This window comes from Lampris incognitus, chromosome 15 (assembly GCF_029633865.1).
Source record: "Lampris incognitus isolate fLamInc1 chromosome 15, fLamInc1.hap2, whole genome shotgun sequence".
NCBI lineage: Eukaryota > Metazoa > Chordata > Actinopteri > Lampriformes > Lampridae > Lampris > Lampris incognitus.
Window position 1 is genome coordinate 37,841,237 of NC_079225.1, and position 21,953 is coordinate 37,863,189.

At 44.1% G+C, this 21,953-nt stretch overlaps 2 protein-coding genes across 2 annotated transcripts; both read left to right on the forward strand.

Annotated features, from left to right (window-relative positions):
* The first annotated feature begins 1,171 nt into the window (after positions 1-1,171).
* srp9 (signal recognition particle 9) lies at positions 1,172-5,274 on the forward strand. Its single transcript, XM_056294900.1, has 3 exons — positions 1,172-1,327; positions 1,490-1,558; positions 3,970-5,274. Exons 1-3 carry the CDS (start codon positions 1,256-1,258, stop codon positions 4,087-4,089), a joined length of 261 nt encoding a protein of 86 aa, XP_056150875.1. The 5' UTR covers positions 1,172-1,255; the 3' UTR covers positions 4,090-5,274.
* A 619-nt stretch (positions 5,275-5,893) lies between these two features.
* On the forward strand, positions 5,894-21,437 carry ephx1 (epoxide hydrolase 1, microsomal (xenobiotic)). The gene is made up of 9 exons (XM_056294463.1): positions 5,894-6,104; positions 10,126-10,316; positions 12,682-12,862; positions 13,083-13,301; positions 15,185-15,314; positions 16,048-16,262; positions 16,832-16,940; positions 18,204-18,326; positions 19,240-21,437. The coding sequence occupies exons 2-9, from the start codon at positions 10,137-10,139 to the stop codon at positions 19,445-19,447; spliced, it is 1,365 nt and encodes a 454-aa protein (XP_056150438.1). The 5' UTR covers positions 5,894-6,104; positions 10,126-10,136; the 3' UTR covers positions 19,448-21,437.
* The last annotated feature ends 516 nt before the right edge of the window (positions 21,438-21,953 follow it).

The following is a 21,953-nucleotide window of genomic DNA, read 5'->3' on the forward strand; positions in this document are numbered from 1 at the left end:
CGCCCTATCGGAATTTTTATTTATTTATTTTTTTGTCATCCTTTGAAGGGGAACCAACCTCCATTCACTTTACACACCCCAAAATGCATTAATATCTCAAATATATGAAACTATTAAACTGCTTAACTTACTGCCGTATGAATCAACAAGAGTTAAAAGGAAGGTTTACAAGGTGGCTGTGAGACCAGCTATGCTATATGGTTTGGAGACAGTGACACTGATGAGAAGACAGGAGGCGGAGCTGGAGATGGCAGAGTTGAAGATGCTAAGATTTTCACTGGCAGTGATGAAGAAGGACAGGATTAGGAACGAGTATATTAGAGGGACAGCTCAGGGGGGACGGTTTGGAGACAAAGCAAGAGAGGCAAGATTGAGATGGCTTGGACATGTGTGGAGGAGAGATGCTGGGCATATTGGGAGAAGGATGCTGAATATGGAGCTGCCAGGGAAGAGGAGAAGAGGAGGTTTGTGGATGTGATGAGAGAGGACATGCGGGTGGCTGGTGTGACAGAGGAAGCTGCGGAGGACAGGAAGAGATGGAAACGGATGATCCGCTGTGGCGCCCCCTAACGGGAGCAGCCGAAAATAGCAGTAGTAGTAGCAGTAGTGTAAACTACTAATAAGACACGTTAGTCCCTAGCTAACGGGTCTGACCCTTTAGCCGAGCGGTTGGTGATGTCGCCTTGTGGTGCAGTACACTCCGTATCGAATCCCGCACCGGGCAAGAACATAATCGGTTATAGTAGTGGTAGTAGTAATAGTAGATAAATTAACACGTACCGGCATGAATCATTGACGTAATCCATCCATCCATTATCCAAACGGCTTATTCTGCTCTCAGGGTCGCGGGACGGGACAGGCCGCCAGGCCATCACAAGTACGTGTCCTTTTATCTTAATCTGATTGTGCACGTGCTAAAAATTATTTTTGATCTACGTCGTGACACACAACAGGTGTTTATAGCGATAAGGGCATTTAACGATATATTTTCTCTACAAAATAAAATCATTTAATGTTTTAATTGAACTGCCGTGGTGGTTGCACTTGGTGGCCCGCGTCAAGACTCACATCGTCGCTGGGACGGGACGCTTTTGTTTTGAAAGGGGTGAACCGGAAGCGCTTCAAGTTTCCTGGTGTCTTCACCCCGATTGGTCCGTTTCACGCTGTTGCTGATGTGGTCTTCCGAAGTTAGCGGAGCTGACAGTCAAGACTTTCATAGATTCGCTCGTAGACCGGTTCTCTTTTTATCCGAGTCATGCCTTACTATCAGACCTGGGAGGAGTTCGCCCGTGCCGCGGAAAAACTGTATTTGACGGATCCCATGAAGGTCAAGGCGTGTTTTATTTCGTAGCGTAGCGTGGTAGACGGCTAACTTATTAGCTAATGCAGCACCCTGTAGGCAGACGTAGGATTCAGCGAGGTGGACATTCAGAGGTCTAATTCGAGTCCATCGGGGTTTACTCACGTTTTCAAATCATTGTCTTTTCAGGTCAGAGTCGTACTTAAATACAGGCACTGCGACGGTAACCTTTGCATCAAAGTCACCGACGATGTTGTGGTAAGTGACTTGTAATTTACTTCAGCCACTCAAATGTTGGCCACGCTTCACGTCACTGCCAGATGTGAACGTCTACATGGGCACAGATTCCCTGTCGGCAGCGTCTATACGCATTTCGCTGCAGGAGATAACTGTAGACTCATATCTGGGAGCGACGTTAAGGGTAACTTCATAGTTTCGTCACTGAATCGTATGTTTGATTGACGTTTGTATAAAATGGTCCCATCCTGTTGTTGGGTCATCCATACTCATTGTATCCAATTGAATCGAGTGCTACTGGACTTGGTATATATCCGGATATATACCAAGTCCAGTTGCACTCGATTCAATTCCTTGGGATAACCATGACCTGGATGAACGAGAACATTCACAGACACACTCATTGTAATGGATGACTTAGACGTTCCAGCTCAAATTTCATGTTGCGTCAAAGTGCACACGTTTTTTTTCTTCTTCTTCTTTTCTTATTGTTTTTTATAGTCGGTCATCTTTGGAACTGCATACCATGGCTTCCATTCACGATTTTGCTTTCAGGGAAATATGAGCGGTGGGAAGATGGGTTGAGAAAATGGTCTTCTTGCAACTTGTCCATATGATGCTTTTGGTACCATGTTCTTAAGGACAGTGAACCCCTCCTGTCACCAGGTTTTACATATTCAGAGTAACGTTTCTTACAGTGTAATATTCCGTTTGTGGGGAAACAGTTTATAGTTTTATCAATTAGTACGTTTGTACACAGACGAAATTTGGCTTTGATGGGCTCCTGACGCAAAACAGCATTCTTAAGAAGACATGGACTATGTAAGAATATCTAGAAGAGTATCTAAGACTGTTTGCATAATTAGAAACATCAAGTGTTCCTAAGTATGCACTCATGATATTCCTAAATAAAGACAGACTTAGATACTTTTCTAGATATTCTTACATAGTCCTTGTCTTCTTACTGAAGAATGTTGTATTAAAATCCTTTGTGTCTTAAGAGCACATTTCTGGGGGTGTCCGGGTGAAGTGGTGGTCTATTCCGTTGCCTACCAACACGGGTATCGCCAGTTCGAACCCCGTGTTACCTCCGGCTTGGTCAGGCATCCCTACAGACACAATTGGCCATGTCTGCGGGTGAGAAGCCGGATGTGGGTGTGTCCTGGTCCATGCACTAGCGCCTCATCTGGTCGGTCGGGGCACCTGTTCAGGGGAGAGGGGGAACTGGGGGGAATAGCGTGATCCTCCCACATGCTACGTCCCCCTGAAGAAACTCCTGTCTCCTGTCTGGCGAAAAGAAGCGGCTGGTGACTCCACATGTATCGGAGGAGGCATGTGGTAGTCTGCAGCCCTCCCAAGATTGGCAGAGGGGGTGGAGCAGCGACCAGGACGACTCGGAAGAGTGGGGTTATTGGCAAAGTACAATTGAGGAGAAAAGGGTGGGGTGGGGGGGGTCTTAAAAAAAGAAAAGAAAAAAGAGCACATTTCTCGGTGTTCAAAGGAATAAAGGGATTCAGCTTTTCTTTTTTTTGTTCAGAGTGCAAAATGTAAAAATATATATAGAATATATTTAAATACTGATGGAGAATTTACAAAGTAGGCCATTTGTGCAACTAGAAGTCAGTGGATGGCAGGCGTCTAATCCACGGTTAAGTATTACATTGGTATGGAAAATACTGTACCAGAAAGTAGGGCTGGACAATATATCGATATTATATCAATATCGTTATATGCGACTAGATATCGTCTGGGATTTTGGATAGCATAATATCATGATATGACGTGAGTGTTGTCCTAGTTTTAAAGGCTGCATTACAGTAAAGTGATGTAATTTTCTGAACTTAGCAGACTGTCCTAGCTATTCTATTATTTGCCTTTATCCAGTTAATTATTATATAGGCATTACCAGTTATTATTTATCAAAAATCTGATTGTTTAAATGTTTAGTGAAAGTACCAATAGTCTTCCCCACAATATCATCACAATATCACTTCAGGTATTTGGTTCAAAAATATCATGATATCTGATTTTGTCCATATCACCCAGCGCTACCAGAAAACAAACAAAATGCCTTTTATTCCCCTGATTCATTTACGTTTTTGTCCACTAAACAACTTTATAATGTTAAGTCCAAAAGGGATGTACCGATACTGGTATCAGATATTGGGCTGATACCAGGCTAAAATGAAGCATCAGTTTCAGAGGTTTGTACTTGCAGTCGGTATCGGCAGTGGAAGAAGTAATAGAGGTGCATCCTTAATGTCTAGCTTATTTTATTTTTACTTCTCGCCAAGTCAAACTCCTTGTATTATATGGGGGGTAAAAAACAATTTTGGATGTCTGCAAAATGTCCACTTTATACGACAACCAATATCACTAGGGGAAATCTGCCTACGTTTAGTCTGTGTTTCTTTTGCCTTTTTTCATTTTAGTGTTTACAATACAAAACGGACCAGGCCCAGGATGTAAAGAAGATCGAGAAGTTCCACGCCAAACTGATGAGGCTGATGGTGTCCAAGGAAACACACAGTAGTGCCATGGAGACGGACTGAAATGCTCTAAAGGCCCCAGCCTTCTAGAAACCACAGACTGAAATAGAAACTTTAAACGTGGTGGTTATTTAGAGCACAAGACCACTGCATTGGAAACGGGAGTCTGACAGACGGGCTTCTGGAAAGGTTTGGGAGAGGATGGGATAAGACTCCATCCTGCTACCTAGACTGATGTACTGTAATTTGTCAGATATGTGATTCTTTTTTTTCACCCCAGGATCACACATTTTGGGCATACTTTTCTACTAATTTTCACTAGCAATTCTGATTTTGCTGGTTTTCCCCTCATTCTCCAGCAACCGGTGCCCTTTATTTCTGGAATGGTGAGCATATCCCTAATTGTAACAGTAATACCAGTGTGGGCAGCTGGGAAAGTTTAGAATATACATAAATGGGGTACTGGACGGGGTTGTGGGAACTTTGGTAAGAGAAATAAATGCAAGTCTTCTGCCGTTCTTACATTGTTCAGCACCTTGAGTTTCTAAGAAGAACCTGCATCTATGTTCAGTTGTAGGGCAGGATGAGTAAAAGATGCTGCATGTCTTGTCTATTTACATCTGTGTGGTTCAGTAGGTTCCAGTTTTTATACCATGATTTTTTTTTTAAACTCCTACTTGGAGAAACATGTTTAACATGGACACCACACGAATGAAGCAGGACCCTTTGATTTCCGTTCAAACCCACAGAGAAATCCTACGCCTCCGATGCCATGTCCTCTGGAAAAAATCTAAAGTTACAGGTTCAATAAACATTTATCTCAATGCTGCCATTATTTCTGCTACATTTGTCTTAGGGTATGGTGGTAGTACGTGTGTTGACACTGATTATATTTCTCCAGTCCTCAAACAAACAAACAAACAAGGTACTTGGTAACATTTTAAAGGTACAATCCTCAATTTAAATGTGAACTAAAGGGTCAGCCTGCCGGCACAATATAAAAACAGGATGTGAAGTTGTTACTCCCAAATTGGTGGACATGTCCCTCGATATGAGGACTAATACTAAACAAGAGATGTGACTTTTTAATGTTTTGCAAATGCTGTAAAAGGTATGCTTACGTTGGTAACGTTTGAAAAACGGTAAAACGTGTCCATTGTTCAATTACAGTCAGCTGGGAAAGACACTAAATCCCAGACTGGGCCTTTAGACGGCAACCGTTTGAAACATGACTGGATGAGAAATTGGGTATTCAAATGCAGTGTCATGGTTTTTATATAAGAAATAAACTATAATAAAACAAACGAGGAGGGATATATTCTTACATGGTACTGTAAACTACTAATAAGACACGTTAGCCCCTAGCTAACGGGTCTGACCCTTTAGCCGAGCGGTTAGTGGTGTCGCTTTGTGGTGCAGTACACGCCGTATCGAATCCCGCACCGGGCAAGAAAATAACCGGTTACATTGGTGGCAGCGGTGGGATCCGGAAGTGCGCAGATCCTCAGAAGTCTCTTCGGAGCGCGGGAATAACAAAGCGCGAGGGCGCGCTTCCGGGGAGGGTGACGACTGTAAACTACTAATAAGACACGTTAGTTCCCTAGCTAACGGGTCTGACCCTTTAGCCTAGCGGTTAGCGATGTCGCCTTGTGGTGCAGTACACCCCGTATCGAATCCCGCACCGGGCAAGAAAATAACCGGTTACAGTACCAATGCACTAATGAGCTTTCAGTTTACACGCAGTTGATCCCCTCCCCTCCCAAACCGTCGCCCCACAAAAAACTACAATTCCCATCATGCATCTGAGTACCGGGACGTTTACGACCCTGCCTACTTTCACGCCTTTTCCTCGGCGTTCCCTCTGATCTGCGTGCTGAGCCCTCGGGTTTCACAACTCGTCCCGAGCTCAATCCCGACATGGACTCCAGAGAATGACGGAGCTGGAGCGGGACAGGAAGAGGGACGTTTTAGAGGAAACGAGGTGCGGAGTGTCCCGGCTGCGCCGTGCCGCTGCCTAAAGTGCAACCTACCTGCTGCTCGCCGGGGTCGGTGGCCCCTGCCGAGAGGAACTAAAACGGGTGAGCGGAGAACCGAAACACCGCCGTCCATTTGTTATTTAAAGACAACAAATACTACGGTTACGTTTTGCGGAGCTGGAATTGTGGTTTCGGATCGGGTCCGTTACCCAGAGCAGCGGTAGTTGGTTATTATCGACCTGACCGTAGAGTTGAGCTCGTGTCGCAAGCTAATCAATGATTTATTTCTTCTTCTTCTGATAGCGCGCGTTTGGGTCGAAACGCGACGCGGTTTAATGTCAAAGTCCACGGGGATAAAAAGCAGGGGACGTTTACGAGAGAGGGCAACAGCTTTGAGCTCAACTTGCTGTCCCTCGAAATTCAAATCGGACGAGCTACGCAAAGAGGCCAGCTGTGTGGTTTGTGTCGTACAGGCGGTGTTTGCAAATGGGGAAGATGGGATCTCAACTGCGCTTTGACGCACCGATATGAACTGTTGCTTTTTGCACCGTATTGTTTTTGTACCCAGCCAATACCAATCGCGTCAAACTCGAGCGTACATTTCCAACCAAACGGCGCGCGTGAGTGCGCGCGCGTTTTGGAAGTTCATCACCCGCTTTGCCCTGAATGCATTACAGGCTCCTACTACTACCTCCATATAAAGGTATAGACACGCAATGGGCAGTTAAAGCCAAGTAGCCTAAATAATGAACTTTGAAATCAACTGGCTGTCCCTCGAAATTCAAGTCAAATCAAACGAGATATGCGAAGGCGACAACTGTTGTTGTCAGAGTTGTAAAAAGGCGGATTTGCACGGTGACGTCGATGGGATCTCAACCGCACGCGTTTCTACACACTAATATGAACTGTTGCGTTTTGCATCGTGTTCTTTATCAACCGATACCAATCACAGCAGACTGAAGCATACGCTTCTACCCGACAGCTCTAGCTCTCTCTCTCTCTCTCTCTCTCTCTCTCTCTCTCTCTCTCTCTGTGTGTGTGTGTGTGTGTGTGTGTGTGTGTGTGTGTTTTGTAAGTTCATGAGATATCAGGGCTGTCACGATCATAAAATTTTAGTTAATGTAACCGGTTATTTTCTTGCCCGGTGCGGGATTCGATACATCACTAACCGCTCGGCTAAAGGGTCAGACCCGTTAGCTAGGGACTAACGGGTTTATTAGTAGTTTACATTAACGATTAATTGCCGTGCAAATAATCGCGATTAACTGTTTAATTATTATGTGGGGTTTTTGTTTTGTTTTTTTGCCCCTCCCCCTCCCTCCCCAATTGTACTTGGCCAATTACCCTATTTTCTGAGCCGTCCCAGTTGCTGCTCCACCCCCTCTGCTAGTCCGAGGAGGGCTTCAGACTACAACATGTCCCCTCCGATAAATGTGGAGTCGCCAGCCGCGTCTTTCCTCCTGACAGTGATACGCCATTAGGCCATCGCAGAAGGGGCGTAACAAGATGACGTCATTAAAAGCGGGCCAAACAACAAACGGTGGAAAACGACGTTACTGTTAGTTTCTTCCAGCTGTTTTTATACAAATGAACAGAAACCGTTCTGACGATTATCCATGATCGCGATCTGTCGACTATGTAATAATCGTGACGGCGCTAGATATTGTAGCGAATTCGGGGGGACAACGCAACCACGGGAGCTGCCGCGGCCGGGAAGCGAACCCGTATCGCCCGCACCGCAGGCGACATCGCTAACCGCTAGACTAAAGGGCCAGACCCGCCAGGCAGGGGCCAGCGTGTCTACTAATCCATGCACGCTACAATATCGTCTCACTTGTTTTTTGTTTGTGTGCCCTGAATGCATTACAGGCACTTGCTATCACTTCCTTTTAAAAGGACAGACACATAATGGGCAATTAAACCCAAGTAGCCTAAATAATGAAAATCTGAGTTGGGATAACTCTGGGGAAAAAAAGTTGCTCTGTAGAATATGATACAGCTGGATAGAGCAAACGTTCTCATTTCAATGTTTTTGGTCACCCCAAAGAAGAAAAAAGGGGCTATGTCATGTGGCATTTTAGCCCTCTATAGTTGTGACCGTGAGGCCTTGTCAACTCTATTTTCCATCTAATCCTCTCAACTGGCTGCACTGGGATATTGGGGGGGGGGCAACCAAAACAACAGTGGAACTTTTGTTTAACCATTCATTCACACAAATTCCAGTAAGCGTCTTTATTATGGGATGAGGAAGTCACAGAGGGCAAGGTTTTGTTGTGTCTTTGGGTTTGGCACCCTTGTAGCTTTAGTTGAGTCAACGTGTTCTGATGTAAGTATGAGCAGTATTTTTTGGCCCAGTTGGGTCTTTTCATTGTAATGGTTGTTAACAGCCTTACTGTTATTCTTGTTTTGCTCTATTGTTCAGGCCTTCCTATTTCTTATCCTATTTATCCATATCCCATTCCAGTTTTCCCAGTATACACTGAGGGAACAGTTTCGTGTTTCTGTGTGACCTTTACTTAAAACTTTCATTCATCTTTTTTTTTAATTCTATATCCATTTAATCAGTTAGCTATTCTCAGTCTATCGTCGAGTGATGAAACGTATTTGTCATTAAACGTTGTAACCAGATGAACGGATTCAACCTTCTTTGATTTCCTTACCTGGATTATTGAGCATGCATCAAAACATATTCTCAGTCTAACAGAGTAAAAATTTGTTTTCATCATGTTTGATGACATCTACTAATCTTTACATCTATTCAGCCATTATCCAAGCTGCTTAATGACACAAATAATTAGAATTAATAATTAGAAACACAGAAGGCGGTCTGACAGGACGCGCAATCGGGGCAGGCTACGCTAACTGCTAGCTCATGCAGACCGGCGGTTCCGATAGTCATCCTGGCTGGCGTGACTGTTTTGTTTTTGTTTTTTTCTAGTGTGGATATATGTAGTCGTTTGAATATGTGTGTTGTTGTAGTTCTTGAATGTGTTTCTGTATGTTGCACTGCTGTGGGCTGGGGGAAAAGGCATTTCGTTTGGTTTCATGTGCGCAAGTACATGAGGTGAAATGACCAAGTGTTCCTGATTATCCTGAGTAGGGTCGCAGGATGCTGGAGCCTATCCCAGCAGCCATTGGGCGGCAGGCGGGGAGACAACCTGGACAGGCCGCCAGGCCATCACAGGGCCAACACATTCACACCTAGGGACAATTTTAGTATGGCAGTAGTATCAATAAATTAATCAATTTTATTTCAATGTACCCTGTATGGGGAATGGCCGAGTGAATGTTACCCATATACAGCAGATCATCCATGGTGCATAATGCTGGTTGGTTGTACAGCACAGACTCCTGGTTAAGGTGGTTCATTACAACCATGTATTCATTCATCAATCTGGGAGAGATGGTTCACATCATTGATTGTTAAAAACCTCAAAGAGAGCAGTTATGAGGCGTCAACTTCAATACTGGAATAAGGGCAGAAGCTGTGATCTTCAGTTTATGCTATTGCTTGCATCAATGGAGCGTTATAGATTCAGTAGTAACGCATAACGTTTTAAATATAATTTTCAGTAGCACAGCACTCACTTGGCTTACAGTAGTTTTGATGGTGACTGAACCACTAAAATGTGGTTTGTTATACAGGCTTCTACACCAAAAAAAAAAAACCTACAGAGGTGGGTTTTCCTTTACAAGGGCGTATATAGCAAATGGCACAATTTTTTAATATCACTTGAGTCCTTCTTTGAACACAGCTGTACTTCCGAGGTAGCAATCTGAAATGCTCACAAGGGCCCATTCTCCATCCAACACATTGTTGTAGGGCCCGCTCTCGCTACGGGCCCCCCACCCCACAGGCCCCAGTGCAACCACACTCTGTCTGTATTTACACCATTGTCAACAAGAAGACATTTAGTGGTTCTACTAATCCAATTATACATTTTTATCTGGTTCAAGCTGTTTGAAAGTGATTCCATCCTGTTTTTATTGATTACTGTGTTCAATATAAATAACAAATGTCCCTTTTGTAATTTTTTGCGACAAAAAAAAAAGAAACGAGCCTTGTTTAATTTTCAGTCTTGGTCTTCCCTTTCTCCTGTCATCTGTCCCTCTCTTTGCACAGAGTCCAGCGCCATGTTTACGGTGCTTGTTGCCGTGGTGATTGGAGGGCTCATCTACTTCTTGGTTCAGAAGAGCAGGGTACAGGTTCTGGAGACAAAGGATGGATGGTGGAGGGCTGGAGCGCCCCTGGAGGATGGGGAGGACCTCACCATTCGACCCTACAAAGTCACCACCAGTGATGAGGAATTGGAGGTTGGATTCACTGTTGCTGTCATGTTGTCTCTTCTGACTTTCCTCTCAGCTCCGTTATTTAGCAGACGGCAGGAAAGATGAAGAGGTGGGAAAAAAAGATGGAGCGGTGTTGACTTGCAACATGGAACTCAATCCGATGACATCATCGGAGCAGTGAGGCACACTGTTCACTAGCATTTGAATACTAACAGCATTTACTTAAGTTTCAAAAATACACCATATGAAGGGGTGTCCAGGTAGCATAGCAGTCTATTCCATTGCTTACCAACACGGGGATTGCTGGCTCGAATCCCTGTGTTACCTCTGGTTTGGTCGGGCGTCCCTGCAGACGCAATTGGCCGTGTCTGTGAGTGGGAAGCCGGATGTGGGCATGTGTCCTGGTCGCTGCACTAGCACCTCCTCTGGTCGGTCAGGGCGCCTGTTCGGGGGGGAGGGGGAACTGGAGGGAATAGCGTGATCCTCCCATGCGCTATGTCCCCCTGGCGAAACTCCTCACTGTCAGGTGAAAAGAAGCGGCTGGTGGCTCCACATGTATCGGAGGAGGCATGTTGTAGTCTCAAGCCCTCCCCGGATCGGCAGATGGAGTGGAGCAACGACTGGGATGGCTCGGAAGAGTGGGGTAATTGGCCAAGTACAATTGGGTGAAGGGGGGGGGGGATACGCTACATGTGTGCTATTATTACACTAACTGTGGCCCACACTAGGGGAGGTCCTCATATCTTTGGACAAGAGCATATAGAGCAGAGGTGTGCCTTTACTGTTTCTTGGTACTTTGATTGGCAGTCATTGGTAATCAGTGGTAAATGGTTTTACAGCAAGACCATTTGCCATTGCAAAATTAAAGCATATATTACTTCTAGGGTGACCAGATGGAAACAGTCCAAATGCAGGGTCAACAGTAAGATTTTGGACTAAGTGGGACAGATTTATAATGTCAATTCTTTACAGGTTACCGGTACTTAAACATTGATATAATACATAGGGGGCTTAGTTAGACCTTTATACCTATCATTATCATCATCTCTTCTCCGTGGATTGTCACCTTGTCATGGTGGAGAAGCTTGCGTGGTCCTGAGATCTTATATATATATTATACCTACTAGTCAGTGCACGACAACATATAATATGCTTGTATAACAGATTAGAAAACCAATTGCTATAGGCATAATAATAATAAATTAAACTCGGGTCCGCGGTGGCGTAGCGGTCTAAGCATCGGCTTGGTGTCGATGCAGTTGCCCACTGGGGACTGGGGTTCGCGCCCCGGTCTCGTCTGATCCGACTATGGCCGGACCCGACGAAGCAGCAATCATTGGCAACGCTGTCTTCGGGAGGGGGGCGGAGTCGGCTTGTGTTCGTCATGTGAATGCGTCTCTGTGTGTGTCGGAAAAACAGTGGTTCGGCTTGGATTCGCCTTGTCACGAAAGTGGGGAGGCGCTTTCCTTCGAGACTGCCGGCCGGTGAGATGCAGTTGGCGAACGCATGCAATACGAGGGTGGGTGTTTGAATTAAAATAGGGATCAATTGGCCACTAAATTGGGAGAAAAAAGGGAAAAATCAGAAATAAATTTTTAAAAATAAAAATAAATAAATAAATAATAAATTAAACTTATATAGCGCTTTTCTAATACTCAAAGTCACTTTACAATAAACGGGATGGCAACTTGTCACCCTGGCATGGCTAATGCGGTGATAACTTAACAGTGGGAAAGAGTTGTGTCACTGTCTAGTCTTGTGAATTTGCTTGCTGTTACAAAATAACAACCTCAGGTCAACTATAGTCTCAGAGGAAGGATTTTCAAGCTCTGAAAGTCATTATGCAACAAGATATCAAAAGTTAGCATTGCAGAGTTAGAAAAATGTTAACAGCCTCATGGGGCAGCATGGCTCAGGAGGCAGAGCGGGCTGTCTTGTAATCGGAAGGTCACTGGTTCAATTCTTGGCTCCTGCGGAGTGTTGGAACTGTCCTTGAGCAAGACTCTGAACCCTTAATTGTTCCTGATGAGCAGGCTGGCACCTTGCATGGCAGACTGCACCATCAGTGTATGAATGGGTGAATGTGAGGCATCCACTGTAAAGCACTTTGAGTGGTCAGTAGACTAGAAAAGCTCTATATAAAATGCAGTCCATTTACCATCTAATGGTAAAAGGTTGCAGTACCAGTTATTACAGGTATAAAGGGCAGTAACACTGATTTAAATATGGTACCACAGTGACAAGTCTAATTTCTTTTGGTCCAAAAAGAGAACTAGAATATTTTAATGAGACCAGACACTGAGACAAGTTAACCTGAGTCTGCCAAATTAGGATCCCAGATTTAAAGTTTGTAAGCCCATTGGCGTAACCTGCCCCCCTCTTCCCCCAGGACCTGTACAGGAGGCTAGACCAGACGCGTCCTGTCCCCTCGCTGGAGGACAGCCAGTTTAATTATGGTTTCAACTCCAACTACCTGCAGAAGGTGGTGTCTTACTGGAGACACGACTTTGACTGGAGGAGGCAAGTGGACAAACTCAACTGGTACCCCCACTTCAAAACAAACATTGAAGGTGAGACTAAGCCAAGGGCAGCTTGTTATGTTCAGTCTTACAGATCGATACTAAACCAACACGGTTAGGGATTCCACTCCCTCTGTGCTAACACCGTCAAGGTTAGGGGTGTAGCTCCACAGGTAGCGCACTACACCAATACTAAACACCTTCAGTTGTTCCATTGCCCCTTAACTCTTAAAAAAAAAACAATATTCTACTCTATTTGACTCACATCCAGGCATTGATGTGCATTATGTGCACGTGAAGCCCAAGACCTTGCCAGAGGGGACCAGCGCCATCCCACTAATAATGGTCCACGGATGGCCCGGCTCTTTCTATGAGTTCTATAAGATGATCCCGCTGCTAACAAAGCCGTCTAAACCGGATGACCTGGTGTTTGAAGTGGTGTGTCCATCCATACCAGGGTACGGCTTTTCTGAAGCCCCACATAAGAAAGGTCAGTCGGGAAAGGTTTTCTTCTCGTTCTAAAACGTGCAGTAGGGGAACTCAAAGTGAGCAAGATGGACTTTGCCCTCTTAATGTCCATCCAATTGACTGTTAACAAAATTTCTCTGGGTCATGCATCCCCTTCGTTACTGTCACTATCTGGACAAATTTTCCAACGAGCCTTTCACCTTTTTTCTTATCTAATCTCGTATTATCTGTCGTAAATGGCATCAAAGCTCGGTGTCAGAAGAAGTAGAAACGTTGGTGAATCACTGAATGGTGAATCACTGCCGGTCATTATTTTGCAGATGATTAATTGACATCAAATCAAATCAAGTTTATTTATAAAGCACATTTAAAAACAACTGGAGTTTACCAAAAAGCTGTACGATAAGATAAAATAATGTAGTAACAGCAAAAAAAAAAACAAAACAGTAGCGATAACATATCACTATCGCGTAAACAAGTAAAGGGACAAGTGGAAAATTTTAAAAACAGAAGGGTAAAAAGTGAAACAATGAAACCTTAAAGACACTCAAAGGCCTGAGAAAACATGTGGTCTTAAGGTTAGCCCTAAAGATGTGAACAGAGGGCGAACACTTAATAGAAAATGGTAAGCTATGGGCATCCAGGTAGCGTAACAGTCTATTCTGTTGCCTACCAACACAGGGATCCACAGATCGAATCCCCGTGTTGCCTCCGGCTTGGTTGGGCATCCCTGCAGACACAATTTGCTGTGTCTGCGAGTTGGAAGCCAGATGTGGGTATGGGTCCTGGTCGCTACAGTAGCGCCTCCTCTGGTTGGTTGGGGCACCTGTTCGGGGTGGGGGGGACTGGGGGTAATAGCGTGATCCTCCCACGCGCTCTGTCCCCCTGGTGAAACTCTTCACTGTCAGGTGAAAAGAAGCAGCTGGCGACTCCAAATGTACCAGAGGAGGCATGTGGTAGTCTGCAGCCCTCCCCAACAGAGGGGGTGGAGCAGCGACTGGGACGGCTCAGAAGAGTGGGGTAATTGGCCGGATACAACTGGGGAGAAAAAGAAGGGGGAAAAAAAATCAAAGGCACTCCACAGGTGATGGGAGCAGATGAGAAGAGGTCTCCAGTTTTGACAAAGAAAGATCTACCATTAGGTAAGAGGCAAACCACTGGGGGGCACTATCCTGGATGCAAGGCTGGTGCTTGAGACAATCCAGGAGAATAGTATGGTCAACTGCATCAAAGGCAGAGCCAAGGTCTAACAGAACGAGCACATTTACTAGAGTAGAGAGACAGCAGCAGATCACTGGAGACTTTAAGTAGAGCTGACTCAGTGCTGTGACATGCCCTGAAACCCAACTGGAACTTTTTCATAATGTTAATTTCTAGAAAGGACAAAAGTGGTGAATAGACAATTTTATCCACGACTTTACATAAAACTGGCAACTTGGAAATGGATCGGACGTTATTCAGTAGTTACAAATTAAGTCCTGCAGTTACCTCAAGGTTAGGCATTTTAATAATGGGACTTGTGCTCAAAGTTTGAGCTTTATGACCAAAACACTCAATTTACTATTAGCTGTTCTGTTAATTCATCCTGTTTCTTTGTTTTGGAAAGCCTTTTGTAACACGTATGAAAAGTGAAAGCTATCAAAAATATGCCTTTGAAAATGTTGTATTCTGACACAAAAGACCAAATTTGGCCCCCTATAAATGAAATGATGGCCTATGTAGTACAAACTCCCTTCAGATGAATGTATTGTTTTGTTTACTACACTAGTGGACATAGGTTGAATTGTTTGGACACAGAATGAAGATTGAGACATAAGTTTGTCACTTGCTTGAGTATGATAGTTACAGACGCGATGTTGTCGCTCGTGTGTAAAGATATGTCTGTGGCTGTTTTTTTTCCCTAAGGTTTTGACTCGGTGTGTGCAGCACGTATCTTTCACAAGCTGATGAAGCGTTTGGGTTTCCAGCAGTTCTGCGCCCATGGGGGGGACTGGGGCTGGCTGATTACCACCAACATGGCTCAGCTGGAGCCCAAGTAAGAAAGCCCACACGCCATCAGACACCCTTCAAACTAGATTAAGGTTAGCGCGTGATGGCGTGGCATCGTATTCAATCTCCCACAGCTATTTCGACACATTTTATGTCAAAATACCTTAACTGCACTGGTAGGTGTTGTACTCTGAAGCGATTCCACGTAAACAGACCGTTTGAGTAGGAATGTCTTGAAACAGTAAACATTCTGACTTAATTTTTTCACAGTCTTACTTAATCTAAACAAAAATACTGATTTAAAGAATTTTGCTAGATATATTTTGACATAAGCCAGGCAACAAGCTAACAGGTATCTTTAATAGTGCATTGCCACATGTCCAGGGAAATACCTCCAACCCTGGGCTGAATGTTTCTTCTTACTACTTTATCACTCTTCTTACTTTATCATCAGCAAAGGTGGACACATCACTGGAAAGAAAAGATTAAAATAATGCACCTGTTACCCCCCCCCACCACCACCACTAAGTATTTAGACTTGACAACTGATCTATCCAATTCAGGAAACTGTCACACATAAAATCAGATTAGAGTCATTCTATTTCCATAATTCATCTTTTCTGAGCTTTTCTTATCAAAACGTCGTCTGTCACTAAAATGTAATCTGTGTCTTGTGTGTTTCTGCCGTTATATCCTTGCAGTGATTTCTTCACCCCTTTTTAGCCATGTTGCCCTGTATATATTTTACCCATTTGTGTGTACATTGCTTCATCCCATAGGACGGTTAAAGGCTTGCATTTGAACTTCGCTCCCCCCTCCAAGCCGGGCCTTTCCATGATGCTGTCCCTCATACTTGGCCGTCACTTCCCCAAGCTGTTTGGCTTAACGAACATGGACATCCAGCGCCTCTATCCCCGCATGGAGAAACTGGTGGTGGAGTCCATCAAAGAGTCCGGCTACATGCACATCCAGGCCACCAAGCCTGACACCGTGGGTAAGGGGATTGACGGTGGTAAATCAGTCAAACAGCATCCTCAAGGATGCTATTTGTCACCAAGGATGCTTTCTGTCAATCAGTCGAACTCTGTAAAGTGCTGTTTTCATATATAAGAATACAATGTGCTTTTCATGAGAACAATTTAAGAGAAATAAAAAAGCATCAGCCTATATATAGGATGAGCATGTGTGGGCACTCACACGAGTGTGTGTGTGTGTGTGTGTGTGTGTAGAGGACGAATATAAGCTCTGGTTACACTAAGTGCCAAGTGCAGGTATGTATGCCTAATAGTGTGCCGATAGCTGGTGCCGAGGCAGGATTCGCACATCGGTTGAGGAAAGGGTGGCGTTCGGGGATCAGTGTTGACCTCAGTTTATGTCTTCTTTGAACATGCTGCTGACTCTTTCCTCACAGATGTAGGACAAACCTTAATTCCTTATTCACCAGCACAACCATTAACCAATTGCATGGAGGACAAGGCCGTGGTATCCGGATGAGCTGTTGCACTGAAATATTCCTGTGTCTCAGATGATATGATCTAAACTACTACATAATCTCCTCCACAGGACGGGGGCTGAATGACTCCCCAGTGGGTCTGGCTGCCTATATTCTGGAGAAGTTTTCCACCTGGACCGACAACAACTCCCGAAACCTGGATGACGGAGGACTGACCAGGTATGGAGTAGTAGAGTAGAATACAAGAGGCTGGTTCTGTGATTGCCCAAACTGGCTTCTTCCCAATCTCTTATATAGCTCAATGAAAGTTGTATTTTTGCCAAATCAATCAGTAGTCTGATGTCAAGACCCATAAAGGAACTTCCTTTACTAACCCCTTTCACACTGACCAAAAAACCCGCTAACATCCGCCTTTGGTGGTCAATGTAAAAGGGTACAATTGGCATTCACTCCCTGGTCAAATCACTGCAGTAGTCACGAGCATTTATCGGCCCACCTGCAATTGGCACTGATGTCAACGCGACACCCGGATGGACATGTTAATTTGCATGATGACGTAGCGCCATTGTCTGCGCGTCATAAAATCTGAGGAAAAACATTTATTGTTTGTGGGTCTCCGTCTTCGTTCAAGCAGTGCTCGAACATCGTTCAGTCTGCGTTGAGTTTGTATGGTTTGAAAGAGAGACTGAAGTACAAGATATAAAAAAGTAACGTTAACCACCTTCTTTCCGGCTTCCGTGCTGCTTTCTACCGTTTACTTCCCTATTTTCCGGCGTGTTCGCGACATCACTAACGTCATGACGTCAAAGATGACGCTACAGAAGAAAAAAAAGAAAGGCAAACTCGTCTGCTGGCAGTCAGACCCGGGCCTGCTGGCACTGTGAAAGGAGTCAATTGCCTATTTTTAGCGGGTTTACCCGTGTTTAAAAAAACCCTGCTTATACACGTGAATTTTGGTGTAAAAAGTGTTTTAGAGACTTAACTAAGCTGTGTGTTAATTGTCTTGATGCATGCTCAGTAATCCAGGTAAGAAAGTCAAAGAAGGTTGAAGCAGTTCATCCAGATGAACTGATTCAACCTTCTTTGACTGTGTTAATTCTGATTTTTGACATGGATTTGAGCAGTTTGTGAACCTCGCATTGCACTATAGTAATAGTTCAGCATAACCTGCAGTGAAATCCACATTTATATTACAAACTTCACTAAGTACAATTATTATGATGAGCATTATATTTATGAACATCATTATCTGTAGTAGTGAATGTAGAGTCAGTAGTAACAGAAGAAGGGATAATAGTAGCAGTAGTAGTAGAAGGGAAAGTAGTAGGGTTGGTTGCCATTGTAAAAAAACCTCCAGTTTGTTACTCTATATTTGCTGAGTTGTTGAAAAGCTTTGGCTAAATCCCAAAGAGGAATCTTTTGGAAGAAATCAAGTTAGCTCCCTTTCTTTCACAATGCACAATTATGTGTGCCGCCTTGCAGGAAGTTCACTCTGGATGACCTGCTAACCAACGTGATGATCTACTGGACCTCCGGCTGCATCATCTCCTCCATGAGGTTCTACAAGGAGAACTTCAGCAAGGGCCTCAACCAGCCCCACTCAAAGTGAGATGCTTCTTGTCCCATTGGATACAGTAAGAAAAAAAAAAAGAAAATACAAGACGAGTGAAAGCCATTGCTAAACATGGCTTGCACTCCTTACATTCTTTTGTAAATGTGATGGTAAAAATGATAAAACACAGTTCTAGTCCTTGGTTCTGATTGGCTGAGTCACGTAATAAGCCATTGTAAAAGGCATCAGGGTAGCATAGCGGTCTATTCCGATGCCTACCAACACAGGGATCGTCAATTCGAATCCCCCGTGTTACCTCTGGCTTGGTTGGGCGTCCCTACAGACACAATTGGCCATGTCTGCGGGTGGGAAGCCGGATGTGGGTGTGTCCTGGTCCATGCACTAGCGCCTCCTCTGGTCAGTCGGGGCACCTGTTCAGGGGAGAGGGGGAACTGGGGGGAATAGCGTGATCCTCCCACATGCTACGTCCCCCTGAAGAAACTCCTGTCTCCTGTCTGGCGAAAAGAAGCGGCTGGTGACTCCACATGTATCGGAGGCAGCATGTGGTAGTCTGCAGCCCTCCCAAGATTGGCAGAAGGGGTGGAGCAGCAACCGGGACGGCTCAAAAAAGTGGGGTAATTGGCCAGATACAATTGGGGAGAAAAAGAGGGGAACCCCCCGGGGAACCCTCCCCCCCCAAAAAAAGAAGTCACTGTAAAATACTTGACACCTGTGGCCGTGAGACACTTCATTTATATGTTAATCAAAATCACCTTTTTAGCTACTTCTCAATTATCATATTTCTTGGTGGAAGATTTACATATGAGCCGTCCTTTATTTTCTATATAAAAACACTCTTAGCCAATGTAAAATCACTATAAATTACAGTCTCCTGTTGCTTACTAGTTACATGTCAATGTTTAAAGGTTAACATTAACACCCTTCATCCACAATCCCATCTTCCAGGATGCCGGTGTACGTTCCTACGGGTTTCGCTTGCTTCCCAAATGAGCTGGTACACTCGCCGAAAATGTGGGTAAAACAGAAATATTACAAACTCGAGACCTTCACGCCCATGGCCCGTGGCGGCCATTTTGCTGCCATGGAGGAGCCCTGGTTAATGGCCGAGGACATCCAGAAGTTCGCCAAGACACTGGAATGGAAAAAAGAGTGATGCAGGATAGATGGGTGAACCGAGAGCGAGGAATGCATGCACAGATAGACAGGTGAATGGATGGATCAATGAGCAGCATGGTTATGAGTGGATGGGTTCGTTAGGACGGATGGAGAGAGAATCAATATTTAGAGCAGTGAGTAAATAACAATGACTCAAAACCATAGCGCTGTATATACTATGACATTTCCCAATGGGGGTTTACCTCTTTGGTAAGTGTAATGTGAAAATCTGCACAATCATGACCCATCTTGTCTTGGGCTTTTTCTGTTAAAACACCGTTTCCATGATATTTTTCTCTGTGATGAGGATAAAAAAAAAAAATACTGTCCTATCAGTTAAAATTTGCAGGATATAACAAGTCTTGAACCTATTGTGAGAAATAACGACAACAGATTTATCATATCCTGCACAACGGGGCCACTGAGGTGTCCAGCGAGTGCAAAATTTTGTGACCAGTCCCCCCCCCCCCCCCCCCAAAACTTTGAACTTATTTTCTACTTCAACTGTGAAGAAAGCAATAGAGTGGCAGTGCTGTCAGCCAGGCAAGTGGGCTGCAAGCCACCTCCATCATAAACAAGCAGCTTAAAGTCAGGGGCCCGCGGCTCAGCTGTGTGTTAATGGAGTGCGAACGACAAGTGAATGATACTCACGCAGAATCCATACAGAAAACCCTTCTCCTATGTCAGCACACTGAGCTGCTGGCTTTCTTAAAAACTTGGCTCAGCCATCTGATTTTTTTAAAGTCTAGTTTGCCCAACGGCACCAGATGGGAGGTCAGGGAGCACGTGGTGGTGTTTTGCTGACAGTGTATAGTGAATGTGCCAGACATTCCTTTCACTGATAATAAAGAAGTTCATTACGCTACAGAGACAACCATACCGCCAGCACACAATTTTTGTTCACCTCCAGTGTTATACTGAAATGTCGTTCTCTTTGCATGAGTTTCATCATGCCAAGACCCCTTCTGCCCATTCAAAACCAACGGCAGGATTTCAAGGATGCCACAATAGCTTAAGTCAGAATGCAAATCACTCCTAGTTTTTCAAAGTTTAATTTCAAAATGAGATGGACCAACTTATTCAATGAATAGAGCTTAATATATAGTTTCATTAGGTATAATTTAAAAGGCGTATTTTCTCGTTATTGGTATGATTTGTTTAATCAAAAAATACATCAAACTTTTGATTTTATAGAAAAGATTCAGTGTCTCAGTGTCGGGCTGGGTGATATGAACAAAATTAAATATCACGATAGTTTTGACCGATACCTCGATAACGATATTCTGATGACACTGTAGAGATAGTGGGGCGGCGCAGTGGTTAGCACAGTCACCTCACAGCAAGAAGGTCCTGGGTTCGAGCCCCGGGGAAGTCCAGCCTTTGAGGTCGTCCCAGGTCGTCCTCTGTGTGGAGTTTGCATGTTCTCCCCGTGTCTGCGTGGGTTTCCTCCGGGTGCTCCGGTTTCCTCCCACAGTCAAAAGACACGTAGGTCAGGTGAATCGGCCATACTACATTGTCCCTAGGTGTGTGTGACTGCTGGGATAGGCTCCAGCATCCCCGCGACCCTGAGAGCAGGATAAGCGGTTTGGATAATGGACGGATGGATGTAGAGATATTGGCTATTGGTGCTCTCACATAATATTTACCCAATGACATTTACCATTTACCATGAACACTCATTGGTAGTGTGGATATGATGTCCAAACAGGTAGAGACAAATTACATAACAGCTAGAAGTCTAATAAATTCAGAAAATTGCATCTCTTTACTGTAATGCAGCCCTTAAAACCAGGAAAAGATACCACTTGTCATATCACGATATTACCGTATCCAAAATCCCAGATGATATCTAGCCTTATTATATCACGATATTGATATATTGCCCAGGCCTATCTCAATGGCATGTATTATCTTACCGATGCAGTGTTTTGAACTTATATTCTGACTGAATAAACTGTTTTGATTAAATAAAGGTTATATTGAACACTGACCTAAAGCGAGTATTGGAGTTTTATTTGCAAATAAAACTATTTCAAGATTCATCCATTTGTTGTGTGAGTCCTTTTGGTAACTGCTCCCATAATAACATAGTATGCCATTTTGACTAATTTGTATCTTTGTTTATTCTTTATAATAACACTTTCTTGACACTCAAGATTTTTTATTCAAAAAACCTTTTGCTTCATTGAAAGAAAGAGGTGAATTGTAGGCATCCAACACAGAGGTACACCAGAACCCTTAGCTTGGTTATTTATTTTTTTATAAATAGGAGGGATTTTATTCTCTTTTTCTATTGTCCAAATAAAGGAGACATCTTGGTGGCTCAACCACAAAGTCATAATGTAGGCTCAGGTTTGATTAGCCACGTGGTCAAGACCACCCAAGTCAGACCAAATCCAGACCAAGTCTTCTGGGGGTCCGAGACCATGTCAAGTCCAAGACTACAAGGTGTCGAGTCAAAACAAATTGCCCTTAGTGGGATTAATAAAGTAGGTTGTGTTGCA